Source organism: Symphalangus syndactylus, chromosome 5, assembly GCF_028878055.3.
Source record: "Symphalangus syndactylus isolate Jambi chromosome 5, NHGRI_mSymSyn1-v2.1_pri, whole genome shotgun sequence".
Classification (NCBI taxonomy): domain Eukaryota; kingdom Metazoa; phylum Chordata; class Mammalia; order Primates; family Hylobatidae; genus Symphalangus; species Symphalangus syndactylus.
Genome location: NC_072427.2, coordinates 53,508,528 through 53,532,050, shown reverse-complemented (window position 1 = coordinate 53,532,050; position 23,523 = coordinate 53,508,528). Strand labels below are relative to the sequence as shown.

The 23,523-nt window shown below is 39.4% G+C and overlaps 1 protein-coding gene across 5 annotated transcripts in view; it reads left to right on the top strand.

Annotated features, from left to right (window-relative positions):
- OCA2 (OCA2 melanosomal transmembrane protein) overlaps window positions 1–23,523 on the top strand; it is a 335,403-nt gene that overhangs the window by 168,474 nt on the left and 143,406 nt on the right. Inside the window, exon 20 of one of the 5 annotated variants that reach the window (XM_063640250.1) lies at window positions 19,386–19,404. The exons of the other annotated variants lie outside the window; for them this stretch is intronic. Within the exon in view, the coding sequence (XP_063496320.1) occupies window positions 19,386–19,391 (6 nt within the window). The 3' untranslated portion in view covers window positions 19,392–19,404. Of the gene's footprint in view, window positions 1–19,385; window positions 19,405–23,523 lie in introns of those variants that run through there. 5 annotated transcript variants of the gene reach the window in all.

The following is a 23,523-nucleotide window of genomic DNA, read 5'->3' as shown; positions in this document are numbered from 1 at the left end:
CACTGCACTCCAGCCTGGGAGACAGGGCAAGACTCCGTCTCAAAAAAAAAAAAAAAAAAAAAATACCTGGGTGACAAAATAATCTGTACAACAAACTCCTGTGACATGAGTCTACCTATATAACAAACCTGCACATGTACCCCTGAACTTAAAAGTTAAAAAAATTGTCCTTTGACCTGTTATTAAAAAAAATGATGGTGGGTTGTGAGTGGCCAGGGGCCAAAATAAGCACATGGGAGAGACAAACACAGAAACACACACACAGACACACACACACACACACACACACACCCCAAACAAAAAACCACAAAAGGTATGTCATGAATGCATAAAATTTTTGTAGATACTAGTCTATCTTATTTATTCCTATAAAATATACACAAATCTATTATAAAAAGTTAAAATGTATCAAAGCTTACACAAACGCAGATAGTACATGGTACCATTCATAGCCAAGGGAAATGTAAACAAATGTAAAGATGCAGCATTCAATCATAACTGTAAAGTTAACTGTGGTACATACTGTGCTACTGTAATAATTTCACAGCCACCTCCTGTTGCTATTGCAGTGAGTGAGGATCTACTTAAGATGCCGTGTGGTGCTGATCATCTCCATGAGTGGTTAATCCCTTCAGTAAATTGCCTATTGCAGTAAAAAGTGATCTGTCAATTCCCGTGTATTTCTTGTGTTTCCTGCAATGTTTAAACCTTGAATGACACATGGGACCCATAGCAAGTGCCATTAGTGATGCTGGAAGTGCTCTAAAGAAGCAGAGAAAAGTCATAACATTACAGGAGAAAGTCGAATTGCTTGATATGTACCATAGATTGTGGTCTGCAGCTGCAGTTGCCTACTATTTCTGACAGATGATTCACCTTGTAAACAGACGATGTAAACTTATGATATCGATAAATATAGTACAGTACTGTAAATGTAGTTTTTGTTTCTTATGATTGTCTTAACAACATTTTCTTTTCTGTAGCTTACTTTATTGTAAGAATACAGTGTATAAGACATATAACATACAAAATACATGTTCCAGGAGTTTGAGACCAGCCTGGGTAACATAGTGAGACTTCATCTCTATAAAAATACTAAAAAATTAGCTCGCATGGTGGTGCATGCCTGTAGTCCCAGCTACTCGGGAGGCTGATGTGGGAGGAGCACTATGCTCCTGGGAGGCTGAGACTGCAGTGAGCTGCGACTGTGCCACTGCACACCAGCCTGGATGACAGAGCAAGACCATGTATCAAAACAAAACAAAAGAAAATGAAATATGTGTTAATTGACTTTTTATGTTATTGGTAAGGCTCCCAGTCAATAGTAGGCTGTTAGTAGTTAAGATTTGGGGGAGTCAAAAATCTATACACGGATTTTTGACTTTGTAGGGAGCTGGTGCCCCTAAAACCCACAATGTTTGAGGGTCAGTTTGTGTGTGTGTGTGTGTGTGTGTTTGTGTGTATCTTTCCTACAATTCTTTACTTCTTTGTGTGGATTTAAGTTGCCACATGATGTCAGCCTGAAGAATTTCCTTTAGTATATCTTGTAAAGCAAATCTGTTGGAAACAAATTCTCTCTTTGTTTATATGTGAATGCCTTTATTTTGTCTTTTTAAAGTATAGTTTTGTTTCACTTATATAGAATCCTTGATAGTTTTTTTTTTTTCTTTCACCAGTCCAAATCTGTCATTCTGACTTCGGGTCTCCATTGCTACTTATGAGAAATTAGCTGTTAATCATTGTTTCCCCCCATGCACATTGAGTCATTTTTCTGTTACTGCTTTGGAGGCTTTACTTTGTCTTTCAATAGTGTGACTATTACGCATCTAGGTGTGGATCTTTTTGTGTTTCTCCTACTTATGTGTATGTTTTTTGAAAGTTTTAGCTTTTAAGATCTTTAGATTAATTTTGAAATTAATTTTGGGTATTTGGATAGTTTTTGGTTACTATTTTTCGCATACATTATTCTCTCTCTCTTTTTTTTAAATTATTCTCTTCCTTTTCTGCAATTCCTATTATAGACATGTTGGTTTGCTTGATTGTATCCCATAGATTTTGATACTTTATTCATTTTTCTTCATTCTTTTTTCTTCTATGTTCTTCAGATTGAATAATTTCTGTTGATCTATTTTAATTTTTGATGAGTAATTTTTATGTCATCTCAAATATTATATTGAGTCCCTCTAATAAATTTTTCTTTTCACTTGTTCAATTCCAGAATTTTCATTCTGTTGTCTTAAAAATAATTTTTATCTCCTTGTGATATTCTCTACTTAATGCATCATTGTTATCATTTTTCAGTTTTTAAAGCATGATTCTTTAATTCTCTGAACATATTTAAAATTCTGCTTTGAAGTCTTTCCTAACTTCAGCATCCAGGCACCCTCACAGATAGTTTCTATTGGCAGTTTTTACCCCAGAGCAGGGGTCACACTTTCCTTTATTTTTTGCATACCTTATAATTTTTGTAAAAAATTAGAAATTTTAGATAATGTATTTTAGTGACTATAGATGCTGATTTATCTCCCTGAATTTGTTGTTGATTTCATTTATATGAAATCATAATAAAATGTCCTTCTTTGACCCTAAAAACAATTTTTGTCTTTAGGTCAGTTTTGTCTGATGTTAGCATGGTTACTCCAGCTCTTTTTTTGTTGTTGTCGTTACTATTTGTGTGGTCTTTTTCCATCTTTTTCCTTTCAATCTATTTGGGTCTTTCAATCTAATGTGACAGCAGTAAGCTCTTGTAGACAGCATACAGTTGAATCACATTTAAAAAAATCCATTTAGCCCATATCTGCCCTTTAATTGGTATGTCTATTCCATTTACAGTTTATGTAAATGCTAAGAAGGTAGTATTTATATCTGACATTTTTCTATTTGTTTTTTTCCTTATCTTTGTCTCTTTCCCTGGTCTCTCCATTAAGGCGTCTATCTTTGCTGATATCACATACAACCTTCAGGCTTCACTAATTCCGAGTTGATTGCTCTATTCAAGTCTTAAGTTTTTAAGAATAGTTTTAGGTTCACAGCAAAATTGAGAGGAAAGTAAAGAGATTTTCCATATACTCCAACCCCCACACATGCATAGCTTCCCCCATTATTAACTTCCTCCATCACAGTGGTACAGTTGTTACGATTTATGAACCTAAATTGATGCATTATAGTCATCCAGAGTCCTTAGTTTATATTAGTGCTCATTCTTGGTTCCTGGTATTGTACATTCTGTGGGTTTGGACAAGGTGTCATGACGTGTATCCATCATTATGGTATCATACAGAGTAGTTCCACTGCCCTAAAATTCCTCTATGCTCCACTTGTTCATCCCATCTTCTCCCCCAGCCCCTGGAAATCACTGATCTTATTCCTGTCTCCATAGTTTTGAATTTTCCAGAATGTCTTATAATTGGAATAGTACAGTATGTGGTCTTTTCACATTGGCCTCTTTCATTTAGTAATATGCATTTAACTTTCCTTCTTGTCTTTTCATGGCTTAACAGCTCATTTCTTTTTAGTTCTGAATAACATTCCATTGTCTGGATGTACCACACTTTATTTATCCACCCACCATGACTTAAGGACATCTTGCTTGCTTCCAAGTTTTGGCAATTTTAAATAAAGTTGCTACGAACATCTATGTGCAACTTTTTGTGTGGACCTAAGTCTTCAAATCCTTTGGTTAAATATGAAAGAGTATGGCCAGAGTGATAATTGCATCACCTAGAGCACTCTCAAGTTGCTAAAGTCCTCAGCATATATTCCAGGAGCTTATGGGATCGATCAGGACTATTCTTGTGTGTCTTTACTACCCAATACCTAGCACCTCCTCATATAATTGTGGGTATGAGAGTAATCATGATTCTTTGAGGAGAACTATATGATGTTTATCTTCCTGGCTATTTTATTTATACATCATGTTGGATTTCTTTAATTTTTTTCTGTATATCTTCTTTATAGCTTATTTCACTCTCCCTAATTGCCTCTTAATATTTTTCTCTTTTATCCATACTAACCTAGGCAATTAGGGGAACCAAACTGAGCATATTGATTCAGTTACCTTGACACTGGGAAAGGCTCTTTTGTCTTACTTCTCATTCTATTCGTTGTTATGCTGCAGTATCCTAATGATAAGCATCAGGCAGTTTCAGCATGTGAGCACTAAACTGGGACAATTTATCCACCTGCTTCCTTTAGGACTTGTACGCAATAGTGCAGGTACATGTAGCATTGGTTTTATTCATATTGATAAGTCAGAATACAATTTTGTAAAATTTCATTCTGTTGATTTAAAAAAAGTTCTGGAAACTATAGGGATATAATATGTTTTCAACTAGAGCAAAACAAAGAATTTTCATTTGTGACTGAAACTAATGTCAACAAAACCAACCCAACAAAGTTGCTGCTTTCTAACAAAGAAAATTCTGAAACAGATGTTGATGTGGGTATTAAGTGAAAGAGGCAATTTTTGTTCAGAAACCAACAGGAAGGATTTCTGACTACAACTACGGGATGCATTCTTGCCTCAGTTTCCAACCTTCATGTTTTTATTTGGGTCCTCAGCAGAATATGTTAATCTATCATAATTACTTATATCTTCTTGAAAATCAAGAGGGGCTGGGCACAGTGGCTCATGCCTGTAATCCCAACACTTTGGGAGGCCGAGGCAGGTGGATCATGAGGTCAGGACTTAGAGACCAGCCTGGCCAACATGGTGAAACCCTGTCTCTACTAAAAATACAAAAATTAGCCAATCCCAGCTACTTGGGAGGCTGAGGCAGGAGAATCACTTGAACCCAGGAGGTGGAGGTTTCAGTGAGTTGAGATCATGCCACTGCACTCCAGCCTAGGTGACAGAGTGAGACTCTGTCTCAAAAAAAAAAAAAAATCAAGAGGGAGCTGAGCTTATTATTATTGCATTAACTTTGCTTGTCCTGTAACATTGTATGAACTGTGGTTTTCCAAGATGTTCAATAATTCTCCAACTTGAGTAGTCTAAAGTGTGGGGAGTTGAGGAACAATGGAATCTTCATGAGGTGTAACCTTAAGGAAGCCAGTTCAGATGCTTGCCTTCCCCAGGCTTCCCTGAGGGGCAGCCTAACACTCCTTCTGAAAAGTGTTAGACTTTTCGACCCAAAAGGGACAATCAACTGGGCAAGATACTCTGACCCTCCTTTTTGAAGTAGGAAAGGCCCTATTAGGAGCCATTTTGAGACCTGGATGCTTTCAACTCTGTTATTTTATCCTCAGATATTCCTGTTCATTTTGCTCCCACTCATCCTCATGTAACAGGTCCTCACCTTGCTTCTCCTCTCTGTGAGCAGTCTGACCATCATCATCAAGCTTAACCAGACCTCATTGCAGCTGGATGCAGCTTCTGGCATAATGGGGAGATGGATGGGTTGGAAGCTTTCTCATGTGCCATGAATACCACAGGACCATGAGAGCACCACTCCAGTGGGCATGCTCAGAGATCTGCGCACCAGTCCAGGAAGGACTCTTCCAATTCAGGCAAACAGGTTATAGTTCACATGATGTTTATGAGCACAGGCTTTCACATCAGATGGATCCATGTTCAAAGCTCAGCTTTGCCACTTCCTAGTTCTAAAATTTTAGACAAATTACTTAATACCTCTGAGCCTCAATTTTCTTATCTTTAGAATAATATCTATAGAATATTAATCATGCTGCTTGTGAGAACCAAGAAGATCATGTAGAAGTACTGAGCTCCATGTTGAGCTCCTAGTTGGCATTCAAAAAGTGCTGTAGCCTATTATTATTATTATCATTTTTAGTAATAATTTGATTCAAAAGCTTAATTCAACCAATTCATGTTCAAACTATTCACTGTTAGCCCCGAAGAGAGTAAGGTTTGTATACAGAGGTCCTAGGCAAATCTCTGGGCCCCACAGATCTCACACACCCAGCTCCCCTACCCCAAGCAGCCATGCCCTTCAGAGTGGCCTGCCTTCATCTTCATGCCTTGGGCTTTCATCTCTCGTTTTGCATCTGCTATCTAACACCTACCCTAAGACCTCTTCCACATTTTGAGGGCTTCCTGGCCCTTTTCCTGCCATTTTGGACCTGAGTTCTCCAGTGTACATTTTGGGTCAAATCCTTCTTCTGTCATGTTGCAGTGGCTCTGAAACAGGCCCCACTCTGAAGCACATACAGTAGGTCAGGTGTGTTCTATTTTTTGGAAAACAGCTGGACACATTTGGGTCTATTAATCTATGTTGCACTGACCTTTGTTACTGAGGTCAGATTGTCTTCTAGAAAATTTGGTCAAACCATAGAGTAGTTGGTACAATGAAAACTGTAGACATCTTGTCCCCTGAAATTCAAGATCAATTTTGAGTATTTCTAAATTTGGATAATGGAACATATTTCTGTAGATTTAGAAGGGCTTCAAAGTTAGTAATGAATAACCTGTGTTAAGGAACGTTGTTTTACTTGTCCTTTTGTTTTATAGGGATTTGAAATGCTAAGTGTCCTTTAAATTCATGTTTAAAAATTTCTGGATGATTCTTGGATATAGGGAGTCATAACATCAATATAAACATGTTTACCCTTAGAAGAAGAAAATTTAGAATGAAACTGTTAGGCAGGAAATGTCTTCTTTTTCTTTCCAATTTGCATTTTGTGTTCGGAGGTACATGTGCAGGTTTCTTACATGGGTAAACTGCATGTCATGGGGGCTTGGCTTACAGATTTTTTCATCACTCAGGTAATGAGCATAGGACCTGATACGTAGTTTTTTGATCTTTACCCTCCTCCCACCTTCCACCCTCAAGTAGACTCCAGTGTCTATGGTTCCCTTCTTTGTGTCCATGTGTACTCAATGTTTAGCTCCTACTTATAATAATGAAAATATGCAGTATTTGGTTTTCTGTTCCTGCGTTAGTTTGCTAAGGACAGTGGTTTCCAGCTGCATCCATGTTGCTGCAAAGGACGTGATTTCATTCTTTTTTTGTGGCTGCATAGTATTCCATGATATGTGTCACATTTTCTTTATTCAGTTCACTGTTGATGGGCATTTAGGTTGATTCTGCCTCTTTGCTATTGTGAATAGTGCTGCGATGAACATATGCATGCATGTGTCTTTGTGGTAGAATGATTTATATTCCTTTGGGTACATACACAGTAATGGGATTGGTGGGCTGAATGGTATTCTTTGAGGGTCTCCAAACCGCTTTCCACATTGGCTGAACTGACTTATACGCTAATCAGCAGTGTATAAGCATTCTCTTTTCTCTGCAACCTCACCAACATCTGTTATTTTTCACTTTTTAATACTAACCATTCTGACTGGCATGAGATGCTATCTCATTTCGGTTTTGATTTGCAACGTGATTAGCCATGTTGAGCATTTGTTCATATGCTTGTTGGCCATGTGTATGTCTCCTTTTGAGAAATAGCTATTCATGTCCTTTGCCCATATTTTAACAGGGTTGTTTGTTTTTTGCTTGTAAATTTGTTTACGTCTCTTATAGATTCTGAATATTAGACCTTTGTCAGATACATAGTTTGCAAAAATTTTCTCCCATTACATTGGTTGTCTGTTTACTGAGGTGATAGTTTCTTTTGTTATGCAGAAGCTCCTTAGTTTAATGAGGCCCCATTTGTCAACTTTTGTTTTTGTTGTAATTGCTTTTGGGGTCTTTGTCGTGAAATCTTTGCCAGGCTCTGTGTCCAAAATGGTAGGTCCTAGGTTTTTGTCTAGGGTTTTTATAGTTTTAGGTTTTAAATTAAAATCTTTGATCCATCTTGAGTTGATTTTTGTGTGTGATGGAAGGAAGGGGTCTGGTTTCAATCTTCTGCATATGACTAGCCAGTTATCTCAGCACCATTTATTGAATGGGGGTCCTTTCCCCATTGCTTGTTTTTGTTGATTTTGTCAAAGATCTGATAGTTGTACGTGTGTTATTTCTGGGTCTTCTATTCTGTTTCATTGGTCCATGTGTCTGTTTTTGTACCACTATCATGATGTTTTGGTTAACTGTAGTCATGTAGTATAGTTTGAAGCTGGGTAATGTGATGCCTCCAGCTTTGTTCTTTTTGCTTTAAACTTCCTTGGCTATTTGGGCTCTTTTTTTGGTTCCATATATATTTTGCAATAGTTTTTTCTAATTCTGTGAAGAATATCATTGGTGTTTGATATAAATAGCATTGAATCTGTAGATTGCTTTGGGCATTATGGCCATTTTAATAATAGTGATTCTTCTTATCCATGAGCATGGAAAGTTTTTCCATTTGTTTGTGTCATCACTGATTTCTTTCAGCAGTGGTTTGTAATTCTTGTTGTAGAGCTCTTTCACCTCCCTGGTTAGCTATATTTCTAGGTATTGTATTTTTTGTATAGCTGATGTAAATGGGATTGCATTCTTGATTTGGCTCTCAGCTTGAATGTTGTTGGTGTTTAAAAATGCTACTGATTTTCAGCCATTGATTTTGTATCCTGAAATTTTGCTGGAGTTGTTCATCTGCTGAAATAGCTTTTGGGCCGAGACTATGGGGTTTTCTAGGTATAAAACCATATTGTCTGTGAAAAGAGATAGTTTGACTTCCTCTCTTCGTATTTGGATGTCTTTTATTTCTTACTCTTGCCTGATTGCTCTGGTTAGGACTTCCAGTACTATGTTGAATAGGAGTGGTGAGAGAGGGCATCCTTATCTTGTTCCAGTTCTCAAAGGGAATGGTTCCAGCTTTTGCCCATTCAGTATGATGTTGGCTGTGGGTTTGTCATAGACAGCTCTTATTATTTTAAGGTATGCTCCTTTGATGCCTAGGGATGTTGAATTTTATCAAAAGCTTGTTCTGAATCTATGGCGATGATCATGTGGTTTTTGTTTTTAATTCTGTTTATGTGGTGAATCACATTTGTTGATTTGCATATGTTGCACCAAAGTTGCATCTAAGAGATAGAGCCTAATCATAGTGGATTAGCTTTTTGATGAGCTGCTGGATTCAGTTTGCTAGTATTTTATTGAGGATTTTTGCATCTATGTTCATCAGGGATATTAGCCTGAAATTTTCTTTCTTTCTTTCTTTTTTTTTTTTTTTTTTTGTTGTGTCTGTGCTAGGTTTGGTATCAGAAGAGGAGGGACTCTTCTCTAACTCATTCTATGAGGCCATCTCATAGAATGGTACTGGCTCATCTTTAGAAAATGTCTTCATCTGACCTGATGGGCACATTAAATACAGTATGTGAAGATTTTCATGGCAGTTTTGGCCCCACTTTCTTTCAGGTTGTAGCAGTCTCTTCTTATAACAAGGATTTAGCAGCATAAGGGGAATCTCTATTCAGTATTCCTATAGACAGAACCAACATATATGAGCTCACAATCTAAAACTGCAAAACACATGGAGGAATAGTTTATCATGAATGAGAGCAAGCAAGACATTTTTGGATTATAATAATTTGACAATGATGGATAGCATTTTTAAGATGATGTATTTGATATATCTAATCTTTCTTTCTCTTGAAATGTTTTTTTTTTCAAAAACAGGGAAACAAGGACATTTTCTTTTGAAAGAATTTTAGACATATAAATGTTGGAAAAAAGTATAGAGAGTCCACATTTACCTATCACCCAACTTCCCCTAAAGTTAAAAATTATACAACCATGATAAAATTATCAAAACCAGAAAATTAACATTACTAGAATATTACTAAAACTACAAATACTGTTCAGTTTCTTCAGTTTTTCCTAATGACTTTTTTTCTGTCCAATATTCTATCCAGAATCCCACATTTCATTTAGTTATCATATGTCTTGAATTTTGTCTAAATTCTTTAGTCTATCTTGACACTTTTGAAAAGTATTAGTCAGTTACCTTGTAGAGATTTCTCAGTTTGGGTTTGTCTCATGTTTTCTCATGACAGTTTTGAGGCTATGAAGTTTTGGCGAGATCACAGAGGTGATGTGCCTTTTCTAGTGCATCATATTGAGGTACAAACATTGGCATGTGCTATTACTGAATGTGTTAACATCGATCACTTGGCTCATGTGGTGTCTGCCAGGTTTCTGTATTGTGAAGTGGAGCCCTGGCAAATTATCTTGTCGGGAAATACTTTGAGACTATACTAACATTGTGTTTTTCCTTTTTCTTACTGATTTTAGCATTTGTCAGTAGCTCTTTGCCTCTAATCATTATGACTGTAGAGTTTGCCTAATGATGATTTTGTATTATCCTTATTGCTTCTATTAATACATTTATTAACTGGAGCTTATCTGTAAGGAAGAGCTATCCTTCTCCTTTATTTATTTATTTACATTTGTAAAAGTTCATGGATGTTTATTTTATTCTATGTGTTGTAAGTCGGTACTATTGTTATTTATTTTGTTGCTCAGATTATTCCAGTTTTGACTATTGGGAGCAGCTTCGGTGTCCATTTGGCTCCTGTCTTCTTTAGACACAACCTCATCAATTTTCAATCGGTTTTCCATTTTCTCACATCATAAAATGTTCCTGAATCATTTTGCATTTTGTCTGCTCTTGCCCTGGAATCAACTGCCTCTCAAAAGATTTCTCATTCCTTGTATTGGAGAATGGTGTTTAGAATTCAAAATCCGGATGCTTAAGATTCTTCATTCCTTGTATTGGAGAATGGTGTTTAGAATTCAAAATCTGGATGCTTGGTGTGCGTGTAGCAATTTAGATGTCACTGAATCTAGGCCTCTGCAATCAGCATAGTTGGGCATATGTGTTCGTATACCAACACCCACATCCATGCATGCATATCTGTATCTATATATTAATTTACTCATCTACGTGTTCAAAACCTTCAGCTCATATTGATTCCCTGAATTCCAATCCAACACCATAAGATTTGCCCCTTGCTCTATCTACAATATATACTCACTTATTTGTTCAATTCCTAGCATACACCTAAAGTAGTTACAGAATTGCTAACTCATATCTTTGTGAGAAATAGATTTACTAACTCAACTACAGTATTTGTGTAGACTTCTTTTTGTCTTTAGTCTTAAAGTAGCCTGTCAAAATATGGTTTTCCGAAATTTCTTAGATTAGTTCTGTTCTTCTCCATAGCCTTCAGTATGTTTATGTTTATTTATTTGTAATGTGCTTATTGGGGCTGGGATTGCTATGATTTGGATACTTGTCCCTCCAAATCTCATGTTGAAATCTGATCTCTAGTGTTGAAGGTGGGGCCTCATGGAAGGTGTTTGGGTCATGGGGGTGGATCCTCTAAGAATGGCTTGGTGCCATCCTCATGGTAATGAATGAGTTCTCACTCTATTAATTCCCAAGACACTTGGTTGTTAAAAGAGCCTGGCACCTCCCCCTTCTGTCTTATTTTCTCCCTCACTTCCGCTCCTGCCATGTGATCTCTGCACACCAGCTTTCCACTATGAGGGGAAGCAGCCGGAGGCCCTCATCAGATGCAGATGCTGGTGCCATGCTTGTTCTACAGCCTGCAGAACTGTGAGCCAAATAAACCTCTTTTCTTTTCTTTTTTCTTTTCTTCTTGAGACAGGGTCTCATTCTATTCTGCTTGAAGTGCAGTGGCACAATCACTTCAGCCTCAACCTTTCCAGGCTCAAGGAATCCTCCTACCACAGCCTCCCAAGTAGCTGGGACTACAGGCTTATACCACCACAACTGGCTAATTTTTGTATTTTTTGTAGAGACAGGATTTTGCCAAGTTGCCTGCAGGCTGTTCTTTTCTTTAAATTAACCAGCCTCAAGTATTTCTTTATTGCATCATAAATGGACTAAGATGGGATATTTGAACCATTACCATGGTTCTAAGAATCAAAGCCATACAGAAATGTATATGAAAGGAAGTATCACTCTCTCCTCATGCTTACTATCCTGTTCTCCTTCGCTTGTCTTTCTGCCTTACCCAGATCTTTCCTGTAAGTAGCTGATGTACCTGTCTTGTATTTCTTTTCTTTTCTTTTTTCTTTCTTTTTTTTTTTCTTTAGACGGGGTCTCACTCTGTCGCCCAGGCTGGAGTGCAGTGGCATGATCTTGGCTCACTGCAACCTCTGCCTCCTGGGTTCAAGTGATTGTCCTGCCTCAGCCTCCTGAGTAGCTGGGACTACAGATGCCCTCCACCACGCCTGGCTAATTTTTGTATTTTTAGTAGATGCAGGGTTTCACCACATTGATTAGGCTGGTCTCGAACTCCTGACTTTGTGATCCACCTGCCTCGGCCTCCTAAAGTGCTGGGATTACAGGTGTGAGCCACCGCACCCAGCCGTATTTTTTTTTTTAACATAAATAAGCACATACAACTGTTTATTTTGTATTCCCTTCTTTATTACTTGAAGAATAACATAGTGTAGATAATCTTTCACATTTTGCTTTTTATAAGCTTAATGGTATGTCTTGGAAATCACTCCTAATCAGTTCACAGAAATCTTCCCAATTCTTTTTTATAACTATAGAGTACCCCATTTTGTGAATGTGCCATCGTTTATTCAACCTTCCTTCTACATAGAGGCATTTAGGTTGTCTCCAGTCTTTTGTAATTACAAACCACACTACAGTGAATATTTTTGTATTGTTAGAGGTGTAGCTTCAGGGTATATTTCTAGAAGTCAGATCACAGAGTCAAAGGTAAGTGCATATTTTATTCTTCATTGACAGATTTCCCTCTGCAAGAGTTGTACTGGGTTATACTCCCACTGGCATTATGTGAGTGTGGCCATTTTCCTAGTCTGCCTGACAGAATGTCATAATTTTTCATTTTATCAGTTTTCTGAAAATATCTCAGTGCTGTTTTCATTTGCATTTCCTTAATGATAAGTGACTTTGAACATTTTTTTTTCATGTTTGAAGGCCATTTTTGAATCCTTTTTGGTTAATTGTGCATTCATGTCAGTTTTCTGTTTTTCGATTGCATCTTTGTTTCAGTGTTCAAGGGTTCTTTATTTATTAGGGATATTAGCTCTTTGTGGTATAGACTGCAGTTATTTACTCCTAGTTAGTTGTTTTGTGACTTTTTATAGTGTGTCTTTGTTTATTTTGGTCATGTAATTTTAAAACACTTTTATGTAGACAAATTTACTAGTTATGTCTCTGGATTTTCAGTCTTATATAGAAAGGCTAAATAAAAAATCACCCATTACTTCTATGCTATCTTATTTTACATTTAAATCTCTAATACATTTGGGTTTTTTTCTTGCATATAGTGTGAAATATGGAATCTAATTTTATTTTATTTTTCCAAATGACTACCCGGTTGTCCCGGTACCATTTATTAAAGAGGACACTTATACTCCAGTGATTTGAGATGTCAATTTTATCCTACATTAACTTTTCATATGTCCTTGGTCCTATTTCTGAACTTCCTATTATATTACATGTCTATTTGTCTGTTAATGGACCAGCATCAAATTGTTTGAGGCTTTATAATATGTTTTAATGTCTGGTAGGGCTAGTTATGTCCCCCTTTTAGTTTTTCTTTTTCAGTGCTTTTTGGGATATTCTTACACATTTCTTTTTTCTTGCGAACATTAGCATCAACTTGTCTAACTCGATTATGAAATAGTTTGCTGACATTTTTGATCAAGATTGCATTGAATTCATACATTAATGTGGCAATAGCTGTCATCTATATATTGTTAACTAATTTAATCTGAGAACAGGATGTGTCTTTGTATTTTATCAAGTCTACTTCTGTGTCTTTCAGGAATGTTTTAAAATTGTGTTGTATAAATTTTGCACATTTTTTGTTAAATGTATTATAAAATATTTAATCTTTGTTGATATTATGCATGTGGTTTTCTTTGGCAGTAAGTTCTCTACTGTTTATTTTTTTGTGTATATAGAGGCCATTGGTTTTTGTAAGTTAATTTATCCTTAGTTGATATCCCTGTCTAATGTTAAATAGTAGCAGAAATAAAGGGTAAACACAGCAGGCCTATGACTGCCATGCTTAGAAAGGTCTACTTGCCAGGTTAGTCGTTGGCTGGCATCTGGGAACTCAAATTTCAGAAGTATTCCCACCATTATCTAACTGATAATGACAGTTTACTGTGCCTAGACTGTTTATGCAAGCAATTTGATTTATGCTAAACACCTGTTTTCTTTCTGGGAGTCTGGAATTTTGATATATGTTAGGCAGAGGATGATTATGTGTCAGACCCCAATAAAAACCTGAGTCTCTAATGGGCTTATCTGGGCAGGAACATAACACACATGTTGCTACATTTTCATTGCTGGGGCACTCTGTGAGCACCCCTGTGGGAGGAAGAGCGAGAAGGAAGCCTCACATGGATCTGTACTCACGTGGACTCCACATTCGTCTTTCCCCTTATGATGTGGCTGTGTGTCCTTACTTCATGGCTGTAATGAATGATAGTCAGGTGTGCAACTGCATGCTGACTCGCAGAATTCTTCTAGAAAATCTCCAAGTGTCAGGATGGTCTTGGAGATTCTGACACACTGATCATAGTGGAAATGCCTTTAGTATTTCCCTATTAAATATGATACTGGCTTTAGGATTAGATATATATACCTAATATAATTTTTTTATCACATTAACAAAGTATCCACCAATTCCTACTTTCTTGAGTGTTTTAAGCAAGAATGGGTGTTGAAATTTGACAAAGATTTTTTCCCCCCAGTATTTATGGAAATCATCATATTATTTTTCACTTAGATCTATTAATAGAGTGTATGGTACTAATGAATTTCCTAGTATTGAACCAACCTTGAATTCTGGAATGAATTATCTTTTTTATGATTTATTATTTTCTTAATGTGGTCTTTTTGCTAATATTTCATTTTCTATTTGGCACTGATATTTATTAGTAATTCATGATATTCATAAGTAATACTTTTCTGTAGTACTCTTTTTTTTTTTAATGAGTCTTTACCTGGTTTAGGTATCATTGTCACATTTGCTTCATAAAGGGAATTAGGAAAATTTACCTTCTTTTCAATAATCTGAAATAATTTATAGATAATTGTGACTATCTGGTTTTTGAGGGCTTGGTACAATTCCCCTGTGAGACTATCTTGGCCTGGCTCTTTCTTGGGAGTGGGCTAGTTATTTCTTCAATAACTTTTTATTTCTTTGGAAATAGGTCTGTTTAAGCTTTCTAAATCAGATGGGGTCAATAATGGCAATCTGTATTTCTCTAGGGAACTATCCATTTCACCTAGGATTTAAAATTTATTTTCACAGAAGTTTCCAAATTAGTCATTTATGACTTAAATTTTACTTCTGTTTCAATGATTATTTCCATGTTGTTCTTTCTTATTTTGAATATTTGTGCTTTCTCCCCCTTTCCCCCTTAATCAAATTAGATTGTGGTTTGTCCATCTTGTTAATTTTTTTCAAAACAACAACTGGGAGTTGGTTAATTAATATACTGTTTTTATATTCTCTATGTCATTAATTTCTGCTTTAACTTCATTATCTCCTTCCTTTATTTGGTGGACTTTGTTTTTTTCTAGCTTTTAGAATTGGATATTTAATCTTTTTTTTGGTGTTGTTATTAAATGTGTTTAGTGCAATGATTTTCCTCTGATTACTGCTTTAAACGCATCCCTTAAATTTTGATATGTAGTGTTTTCATCATTTTTTAAAAATTGTAATTTCTGTCTCTATTTCCCACAAGAATTGTTTCAATAGAACATTTTTAACTTTCCTCGCAGAAGGACCTTTCTGTTTTTCATTTTTCTTAGTAATTTTCTAGCTTGGTTGCATTGGCAGCAAAGAGGTTTTTGTATTTCAAAATATTTCTACTTTACAGAAGTTACTAATTGCTATGGTTTGGATATTTGTCCCCTTCAAACCTTATGTTGAAATTTGATCTCAGTGTTGGAGGTGGGGCCTGATGGGAGGTGTCTGGGTCATGGTGGTGGATCCCTTCTGAATGGCATGGTGCCATCTTTGTGGTAATGAGTTCTCACTCTATTAGTCCTTGTGAGAGCTGGTTGTTAAAAGAGCCTGGGGCCTCCCACTCTCTTGCTTCCTCTTTTGCCACGTGATCTCAGCATGCCCTGGGTCCCCTTTGCCTTCCCCAACAAGTGGGAGCAGCCTGAGGCCCTCACCAGAAGCTGAGTGGATATTGGTGTCTGCCTCTACTTTCAGAGGCTGCAGAACCATGAGCCAAATAAACTGTTCTTTGTAAGTTGGCTGGATTGGAATCCTTTGTTACACTTTTTTTTTTCATTGACTTATTTTTTAAAATGCTGCTCCATTGTCGTTTTGTTTATATGTTGATTTTGGAAGACCTAATGTCAGTCTGATTATTTTGCCTGTGGCCTTGATGATTTTTATATTCTTCCTTGAAATCTTATAGTTTTACTAGAGCATATAACGGAGATTTTAGTTTTAAATATTAGCTTCACTCTACTATTTGATTTTTTCCCTAAGAGACTCCTATAAACATGTTATTCCTTCATTGCCTGGATTCCATTTCCACTACTATCTCTGCCCTTTTAATTTATCTATTTACTTATTCATTTTTATTCTCTCACTTGCTTTGATATCTTTATTTAGTGACCCTTGTTATATTTTCATTTTTGTCTATTGTCTTTTGGGCATCTTTTAATTTATTTCTCATTTCTTTTGTAAAGTGATTTCTCTGAGTACATAATAGTTGTTGCATATTTATGGGAGACATGTGATATTTTGATACAATAATACAATGTGTAATGATGAAATCAGGGTAATTAGGATATCCATAACCTCAAACATTTATTGTTACTTGTTTTGGGAACATTCCAAGTCCTTTCTTCCAGTTATTTTAAAATATACAATAAGTTATTGTTAATTATAGTGGCCTTATCGTGCTATCAAACACTACAACTTATTACTTCTAACTAACTCTATTTTTTGTACCCATTAAACAACCCCTTATTTCTGAGGAAACTTGGTTACGTCATCCTTGAGTTCAATCAACTTTTTATTTCTCCCTGTTATTTGCCCATTTCTGTTTTCAAATCTCTGATTTAAGGTGGGTTTGTATTTTTAATGCTTGCTTGAGGCTTGAGCATGGCGAATTCATTTTGAAGCTTGGGCTTGTAGTTTTCTTCTACATGCTTCATGGTTATTTTCAGAGGGGATTTTCTTCAGCTGATATGTGTGACATTTCCACTCCTGATAGCGTTTGCACTGGCTCTGTAGGTGTGACTTCATTTTTCTCTTGTTCATTTAGCGCTGTTGGGCTTGCTTGTGTTTCGTAGGATTCCTGGTGCTCTTCCGTGGGCAGAGCACAGTCCTCCGACTCCTGTCTTGCGGAACTCCGCTTTTACCTCCTTTTCTTTTCCACTTGACCACTTGGTTGCCCAAAGGAGCTTTCCCTTCCTCTTTTCTCTTTCCTTCCCAAGGCTGCATGCCCCCACATGGGCCCTTTCTGTGCTCCTGCTCCTTTCACAGCACCTCCCAGGGCCCAGTTCCCCCTGGCCCCTTCTGGTGGACCTTCTGATCACCTCAGCAACCCCTCTGACTTTCCTTAGGGCTTTCTGTCCATTTGCTGTAAAGCTTTGTGGCTGGGACAGCAGTGAGAGAGCAGGCTGGGGTTTTGGTGGTATTTTCACTTTTCAGTTCAGATATTTTACACTTTTGGGGTTCTCTACCTTCACACTATGTGGAACGCATGGCTTTGTGTAGATTTTACTTTCTTTTCTTGTTTTTTCTGTCTTTTGGGAGGAAATTTTGGGATAGAAGCAGTTATACCACTGCCATTGTCCTCAGCTATCCACGTTGAAATTTTGTTGTTGTTGTTGTTGTTTTTTTTTTTTTTTTGAGATGGAGTCTCATTCTGTTGCCTAGGCTGGAGTGCAGAAGTGCGATCTCGGCTCACTGCAACCTCTGCCTCCTGGGTTCAAGCAATTCTCCTGCCTCAGCTTCCCGAATAGTTGGGATTACAGGCACCCACCACCACGCCCGGCTAATGTTTGTAATTTTAGTAGAGACAGGGTTTTGCCATGTCGGCCAGTCTGGTCTCGAACTCCTGATCTCAGGTGATCCGCCCGCCTTGGCCTCCCAAAGTGCTGGGATTACAGGCATGAACCACCATGCCCAGCCCCGCGTTCCCAATTTCTAGAAGGGAACCACTGTATGTTAATCAACAAACTGTGCTGTGGTGGCCACAGGCAAGGTTCATGGAGATTTCAGAGGCCTACCCAGGCAGGCTTGAGGAGGTGGAGGTGCTGGGAATATGAAGAGCTGTTGCCTAGGATTCCTGGCCTTGTCCTTGTTACTTTGCAACTTGGTGTTCCCCAGTTTGTGCTGGAGTATTCCCAGGAGTTGGGGAGGATAGACTGTTGGCAGTAGAAGGAACTTTATACACTTAACCAAGCCCCATGATCAGTGAGGAGCTGAGCTGCTGCTCCATGTGTCAGCTGGTGTCTCCAGCCCACCCACTGAGCCGGCCCAGGTAGGACTGGGCTCCATCTTCTTCTCTGGGGCTGCCATTCTCAGCCACCCCTGCACCTCCCTAGTAGAGTTCCCTGAAATTGCCCTGTGTCTGGGCCAAGGATGCACCCCACACTGCAGTGTGCCATTCCTCCGTCCTCCAAAGCTCATCTGCGCATCTCTTCTGGTTCTCTTAGGCCCCAGCATGGTCGGGAGTCTCTCTCTGTCCCCCAGCGCTCCCAGCCAACGGCACTGCTCACTTCTGCCCCGTCCACCTGAATCTGCTGCAGTGGGCCCTGCTCTGGTCCTCCTGGGCTGGGTCGGGTGGATTTTGGAGCGATTGAGGGAGCCGAACAATGCACTGTGGGCTGGCTTCCCTTGTTGCTGCTCTGGCAGGACGGCATCTCCACAAAGGTTCAGAGGCGAAAAGAAATGAGAACCAGAGCTATGACTTGGATTCACAGGAAGCTGAATAAAGGGAAAGGAGAGAGTTTAAACTTATCTGCAGGCATCATGTTAAATGTAATGTTTTCTTGACAAATAGCCAGCACACTGCACTATTTTAAAAAATCCCCTCATTAAAAGCTAACACCAATTTCTTCCATATGGAAGAGTTTCTATGCTACAGGTTATTCTAATGAGAAAAAAAGAAAAGTGACTTACAATACTATACAATACCATCACATGAAATATTCATGTAAAAATTCACACTGAACCATTCTGAGCTTCTATTTCTTCTACTATAAAATGATCTATGTACTATGCAGATTGCAGATAGGAAATATAGAAAATATATCAAAGTATAATATAAATCCTATGCAATATATAGTTATATGCACACATAAATACATGTAAAATGGGATATTGTGCAGCCATTCAAGATGATTGCAAAATTATTTTACTTTTTAAGTTTTTAAATTGTAAGATATTTCAAACAAAAGTACAGAATAGTGTATGACACCCACATATCCATATGTAACAGATGTTAACATTTTGTCTTGTTCACTGCAAATATCATTTTTTGTTGTTTTATTTTCAGAAATAAAACACTGTAGAACCAAAAAAAAAAATTCTTTTAGAACAAGAAGACACATTCTTATAGGTAAGAAATGCTATGCAGATATTAAAAATTAATTCCTGAGCACAAGAGTGAGCCAGGGTAATGCGAGTGCAGTTTGTCCCGAGTCTGAAAACCAGGACCTGGGGTTCCCAGGCCTTGAAGCCATCACTAAGGACCTGAGCCTCTCTCTCCACTCCCGCTAGGGCGCAGGGACCCGCTCCTGGGGGATGGAGGGCAGGAAGCAGGGGGCGAGGGGAGTTCCAAGCTCCTGGGGGAAGCCTGAGACTTTCCAGGGTTTTCTTCTCAGTAATAGAAAGTGCCTCTGGGGCAACAGAGCAAGACTCCGTCTCGAAAAAAACCAAACCAAACAAAAAAAAAAAACCAAAAAGAAAGTGCCTCCTAGAGAGTGGGTGGGAGTTGGAAGTTGCTTCAGTCTTCACTTCCATCTCCCAAGCGACACTTTCTGAGCCAGGGTCCCCTGCACAGGCGTCCTGGAGCAGGAGGGGTGGCTGGTGGTGCCAGGAGAGGAGGGCAGCTGTGGGCCCGCGGAGGCACCACCGTGGCGGGCTTGGGGTTTCGGAGCACAAGATAACAGCTGTGTGAGAAACGGGGTGAGGACAGACAGTTGTGACTTACGCGAAAGCCTGCTTTGAGGGTTCACGGCGCCGGTGACACAAAGGTGGAGTTTACTGCAGCCTGTCTCCAGCCTCACAGCAGCCCAGGGGAGAGGGGGCGCAGGAGCGCTGGGACCCCGCGGATCTCGGGGCTTCTCTCAGGGGCGCAGAGGGCTCCTCTCCTTCCCCTTGGCCTTCTTCCTTGCGGGGTGACCGCGCCCCGTGGCCTCCCTGACCCGGGTGCCCTGTGGGTGCTCCCGAGGGGATGGAGGTCGGGGTGGAGGATGTGAGCTCTGCAGGCCGCCCAGCCAGCGCCCACGTGCTCAGGTGCCAGCTAGGGACGCGGGTGTGCGTCAGCATGACTTGGAGGAACACACTGTGCCTGGAACACTCTGACTCTGTCCTCTGCGCCTGCCAGCCGCCCCAAAGGTCAGGTCGGCTGCACGTAGTGTTTCTGCATATGGTGCATCTCCCTGTGGCCTCCCCGCCCCCAGCCTGCAGAGGAAGAGTTCCCAAAGCCTTTCCTAAATCTCCAAAGTCCCTCTGTTTCCCTGGTGGCACTTCACACTAGCTGTTTGTGTGAGGTGGGACTCGCCAGAGATAGACAGTTAACTGCCAGGAGAGGCCCCTGCGTGTCCTGGGAACCTGGGATTCCGTGCCTGCTGAGAGATGTTTTAGGAGTGCAAGATTTACCATAGGCTTGGCGATGTCTTTTATTTCTTTTTAAATTAACTGAAACAACCCAGGAACTGGATTTCTTCAAATCTACCAATTTATACTTTAATTTGGGAAAAGGAAAAGCACTCACAAATAAATTTAATTAGTCAATCTATAATTATGGTATGAATAAGTTCCACTTAAATATAATATTCCAAGCATAATAATTTGTTGAGTAAATCAAATCGTTGATACATCTTAGTGTTCCTAAAGTTAGGAAATCATCTAAGCTTCATAAAAAGAAAGCATTTCATGTATTTAAATTTTCCCCAGAAGTCCTTCTTTGTTAAAAATAGAAAAAAAAAAACACAACATTTTTTTTTCATGACTTCAAAATTTGCAGCTATTCTGTGCCTGGAAGGAATCAGTGGGGTTTCTCATGCTTTCCACACCGTAGTTCAGGACCGCAGCCTGGAAACTGCATGATGATGGAATTGCCATCAGAGGGAACATTAGAGGTTATTTAATCAAATCCTTTCATTTTATGAATACATTTCAGAGGTCAGATGAGTTGAGTGCTCTCCCCCTCCGCCCCCTGCCAGGACCCCTCTGGTCACAGTGGCTCTGGGTGGGCAACCCTGTTCCTCAGAAACCCCTGGCTCCTTGGGCACAACTCACTGAAGCCTTGTGTCCCCAGCCTCACATGGCTGCCCTGGATACTCCAGGTGAGCAGGGCCCTATTGGGTTGAACAGTTGTGACCTGCTACGTCTGGGGACTTACATGTGCATGTATTTCTATATCATCATTTAAAAATCTGTGCAATGTTGCATTGTAAGTGGATAGGCTATCATCAGCTTTTCCCCTTTTGTTGACATTTAGGTTATTGTCTATGTTTTTCCTCTTGAAACAGTCATGTAAGGAACATCTTTGAGCGTTGGGTGGTGACTATTTTCCACCCTCCTTGCTAGATAGGGTCTTTCTCAGGAAAGAAAGAGATTATGTGCTCAAAGGTCAGGTTTGGGGAAAGAATGGGTGTGCTGAACTCCCGAAGAAAAGAGGCCATGACCTCATGGGCCTGAGGGGCAAAAGGGAGATGGGAGCTCCAGTGGCCTGTGATCACCTGTGGCCTGGCCAGAGGAGCCAGGAGATTCAGTGACCTTGTTCCTCCCACCATCAAGTCCTGCCAGTGTCTCCCATTGGCCAGACTTACCTGGATTCCAGAAGATGGGAGAGCTGCCAGCAGCAGGGCTGGTGAGAAGGCTGGGGAGAAGACCAGGGGCAGGACTAAAGGGCAATGAGGGATAGCCCCAGACAGTCCTCCACTTGTGCCTGTTAGGATTTTAAAAACATCTTTTGTCCAGTCCAAGAGAAAATCATTTGTCCTCAAAACAAGAGCTGTACAATATCCCATCAGCTACTGTGTGATATGGGAGTGATGTTGGTTCAGTAACACCTGAAACTTAAAATGTTAGCTATCTCAGTGCTCTTCATATATGACAATAGAGAATAAGTAGGGGAAGAGAAGCAACAAAATACCATAAAACACAGCTGCTGTAGCCCCGGCTTCCAGAGCTGATTCTGAAGTTTGAATTGTTAGTTAACTCACTTCTTTAATGCCACGTTCCCCTGACCTCTGCCACCACTTCAGATATGTGGTTTTTATCCACTGCTGAGGTGACCCAAACCATCATTCTCATAGGATCTGAGACCTTGGTGTTGTGTCTGTACTCGAGTGCCAAGGTGTGCATGAACTGGGACCACTGGAATGCAAGAAGGCACACCTGTGAATGCCCAGCTCCCGGCCAGTTCTTGCCAGTGTGAGGAAGCAGCAACCCAGTTCCCTCTGAGAGTTGAAAGCAGTTATCTTGGACAGTAGAGGGACTCTCCTTGTCTGCTCGATGGTCATAAGGCATATGGAGCTTCACATGGCCAGGGAGGATTCTCAGCTTCCAATGAAATGCTGACACCTGTTGTAATACCTTGTTTCTTGTCTTCTTGGTTTAAGAGAATTTAAACAAGAGACACATAGCAAAAGAAGTGCAGCATAGAGTATTGCAAAAGAAAAAGAATACTTTGAAAGTTAGATGCAGAATAGACAGTACACCCTGAGAGAGAGAGAAATTCAGGACGGGCTGCTCATAAGGATGAGACAACAAAGACCAGCACTAGGGAGTCTCCCATTGTGGGAGTCTTACATGATTATTTTTAAGGAGGTGGGAGAGGTGTTGCTGGTAAGAATGTTCTGGGTGGTCCTCTGGGTGCACGTGCGCAGTAGCTGTACATGCTTGTTCATATATTGCATGTCTCATTAGCATCTTAAATCTCTACTCAGGAGTATGTTTTTGCTATTATAATGAGGGCAGGTAAAGTCAAAGTGCACATGCTCTCTAGAGGGGAAAGTCCCTACTGAAGATAGCTTTGCTTGAGTAGCTCAATTACAATGCAGATGCTGAGACTTACTGTGTTGACTGCATGGTCACCATGGTTGCCGCATCCTGAGAACATGGTCACTGCCTTGACTGCCTATCCCACCTCAGGTAATAAAGGTAATGGTACCTTTATTAGTTGTGTTTCCTTGGATATTAAGACCTGCAAATCCACTGAGCTCAAGATTATTAAGACAGGGGGCAAAAATTCCTGAAGTGGGTCACTGGGTATAGTAATAAGGGAGGGAGTGCTCCTATCTTGCTCCTTTGTTTCCAACACCATGCTTCCCAGTGGGCTGTGACGGAGATAGTGACATTCACTGGTAATTTGTTTAAGCATATACTGCATGCTGTAGGGTGGCACCCCAACTTTGCAGACTTTTGGATTGCAGCAGATAGTACCTCTGAAGCTTTAGCAG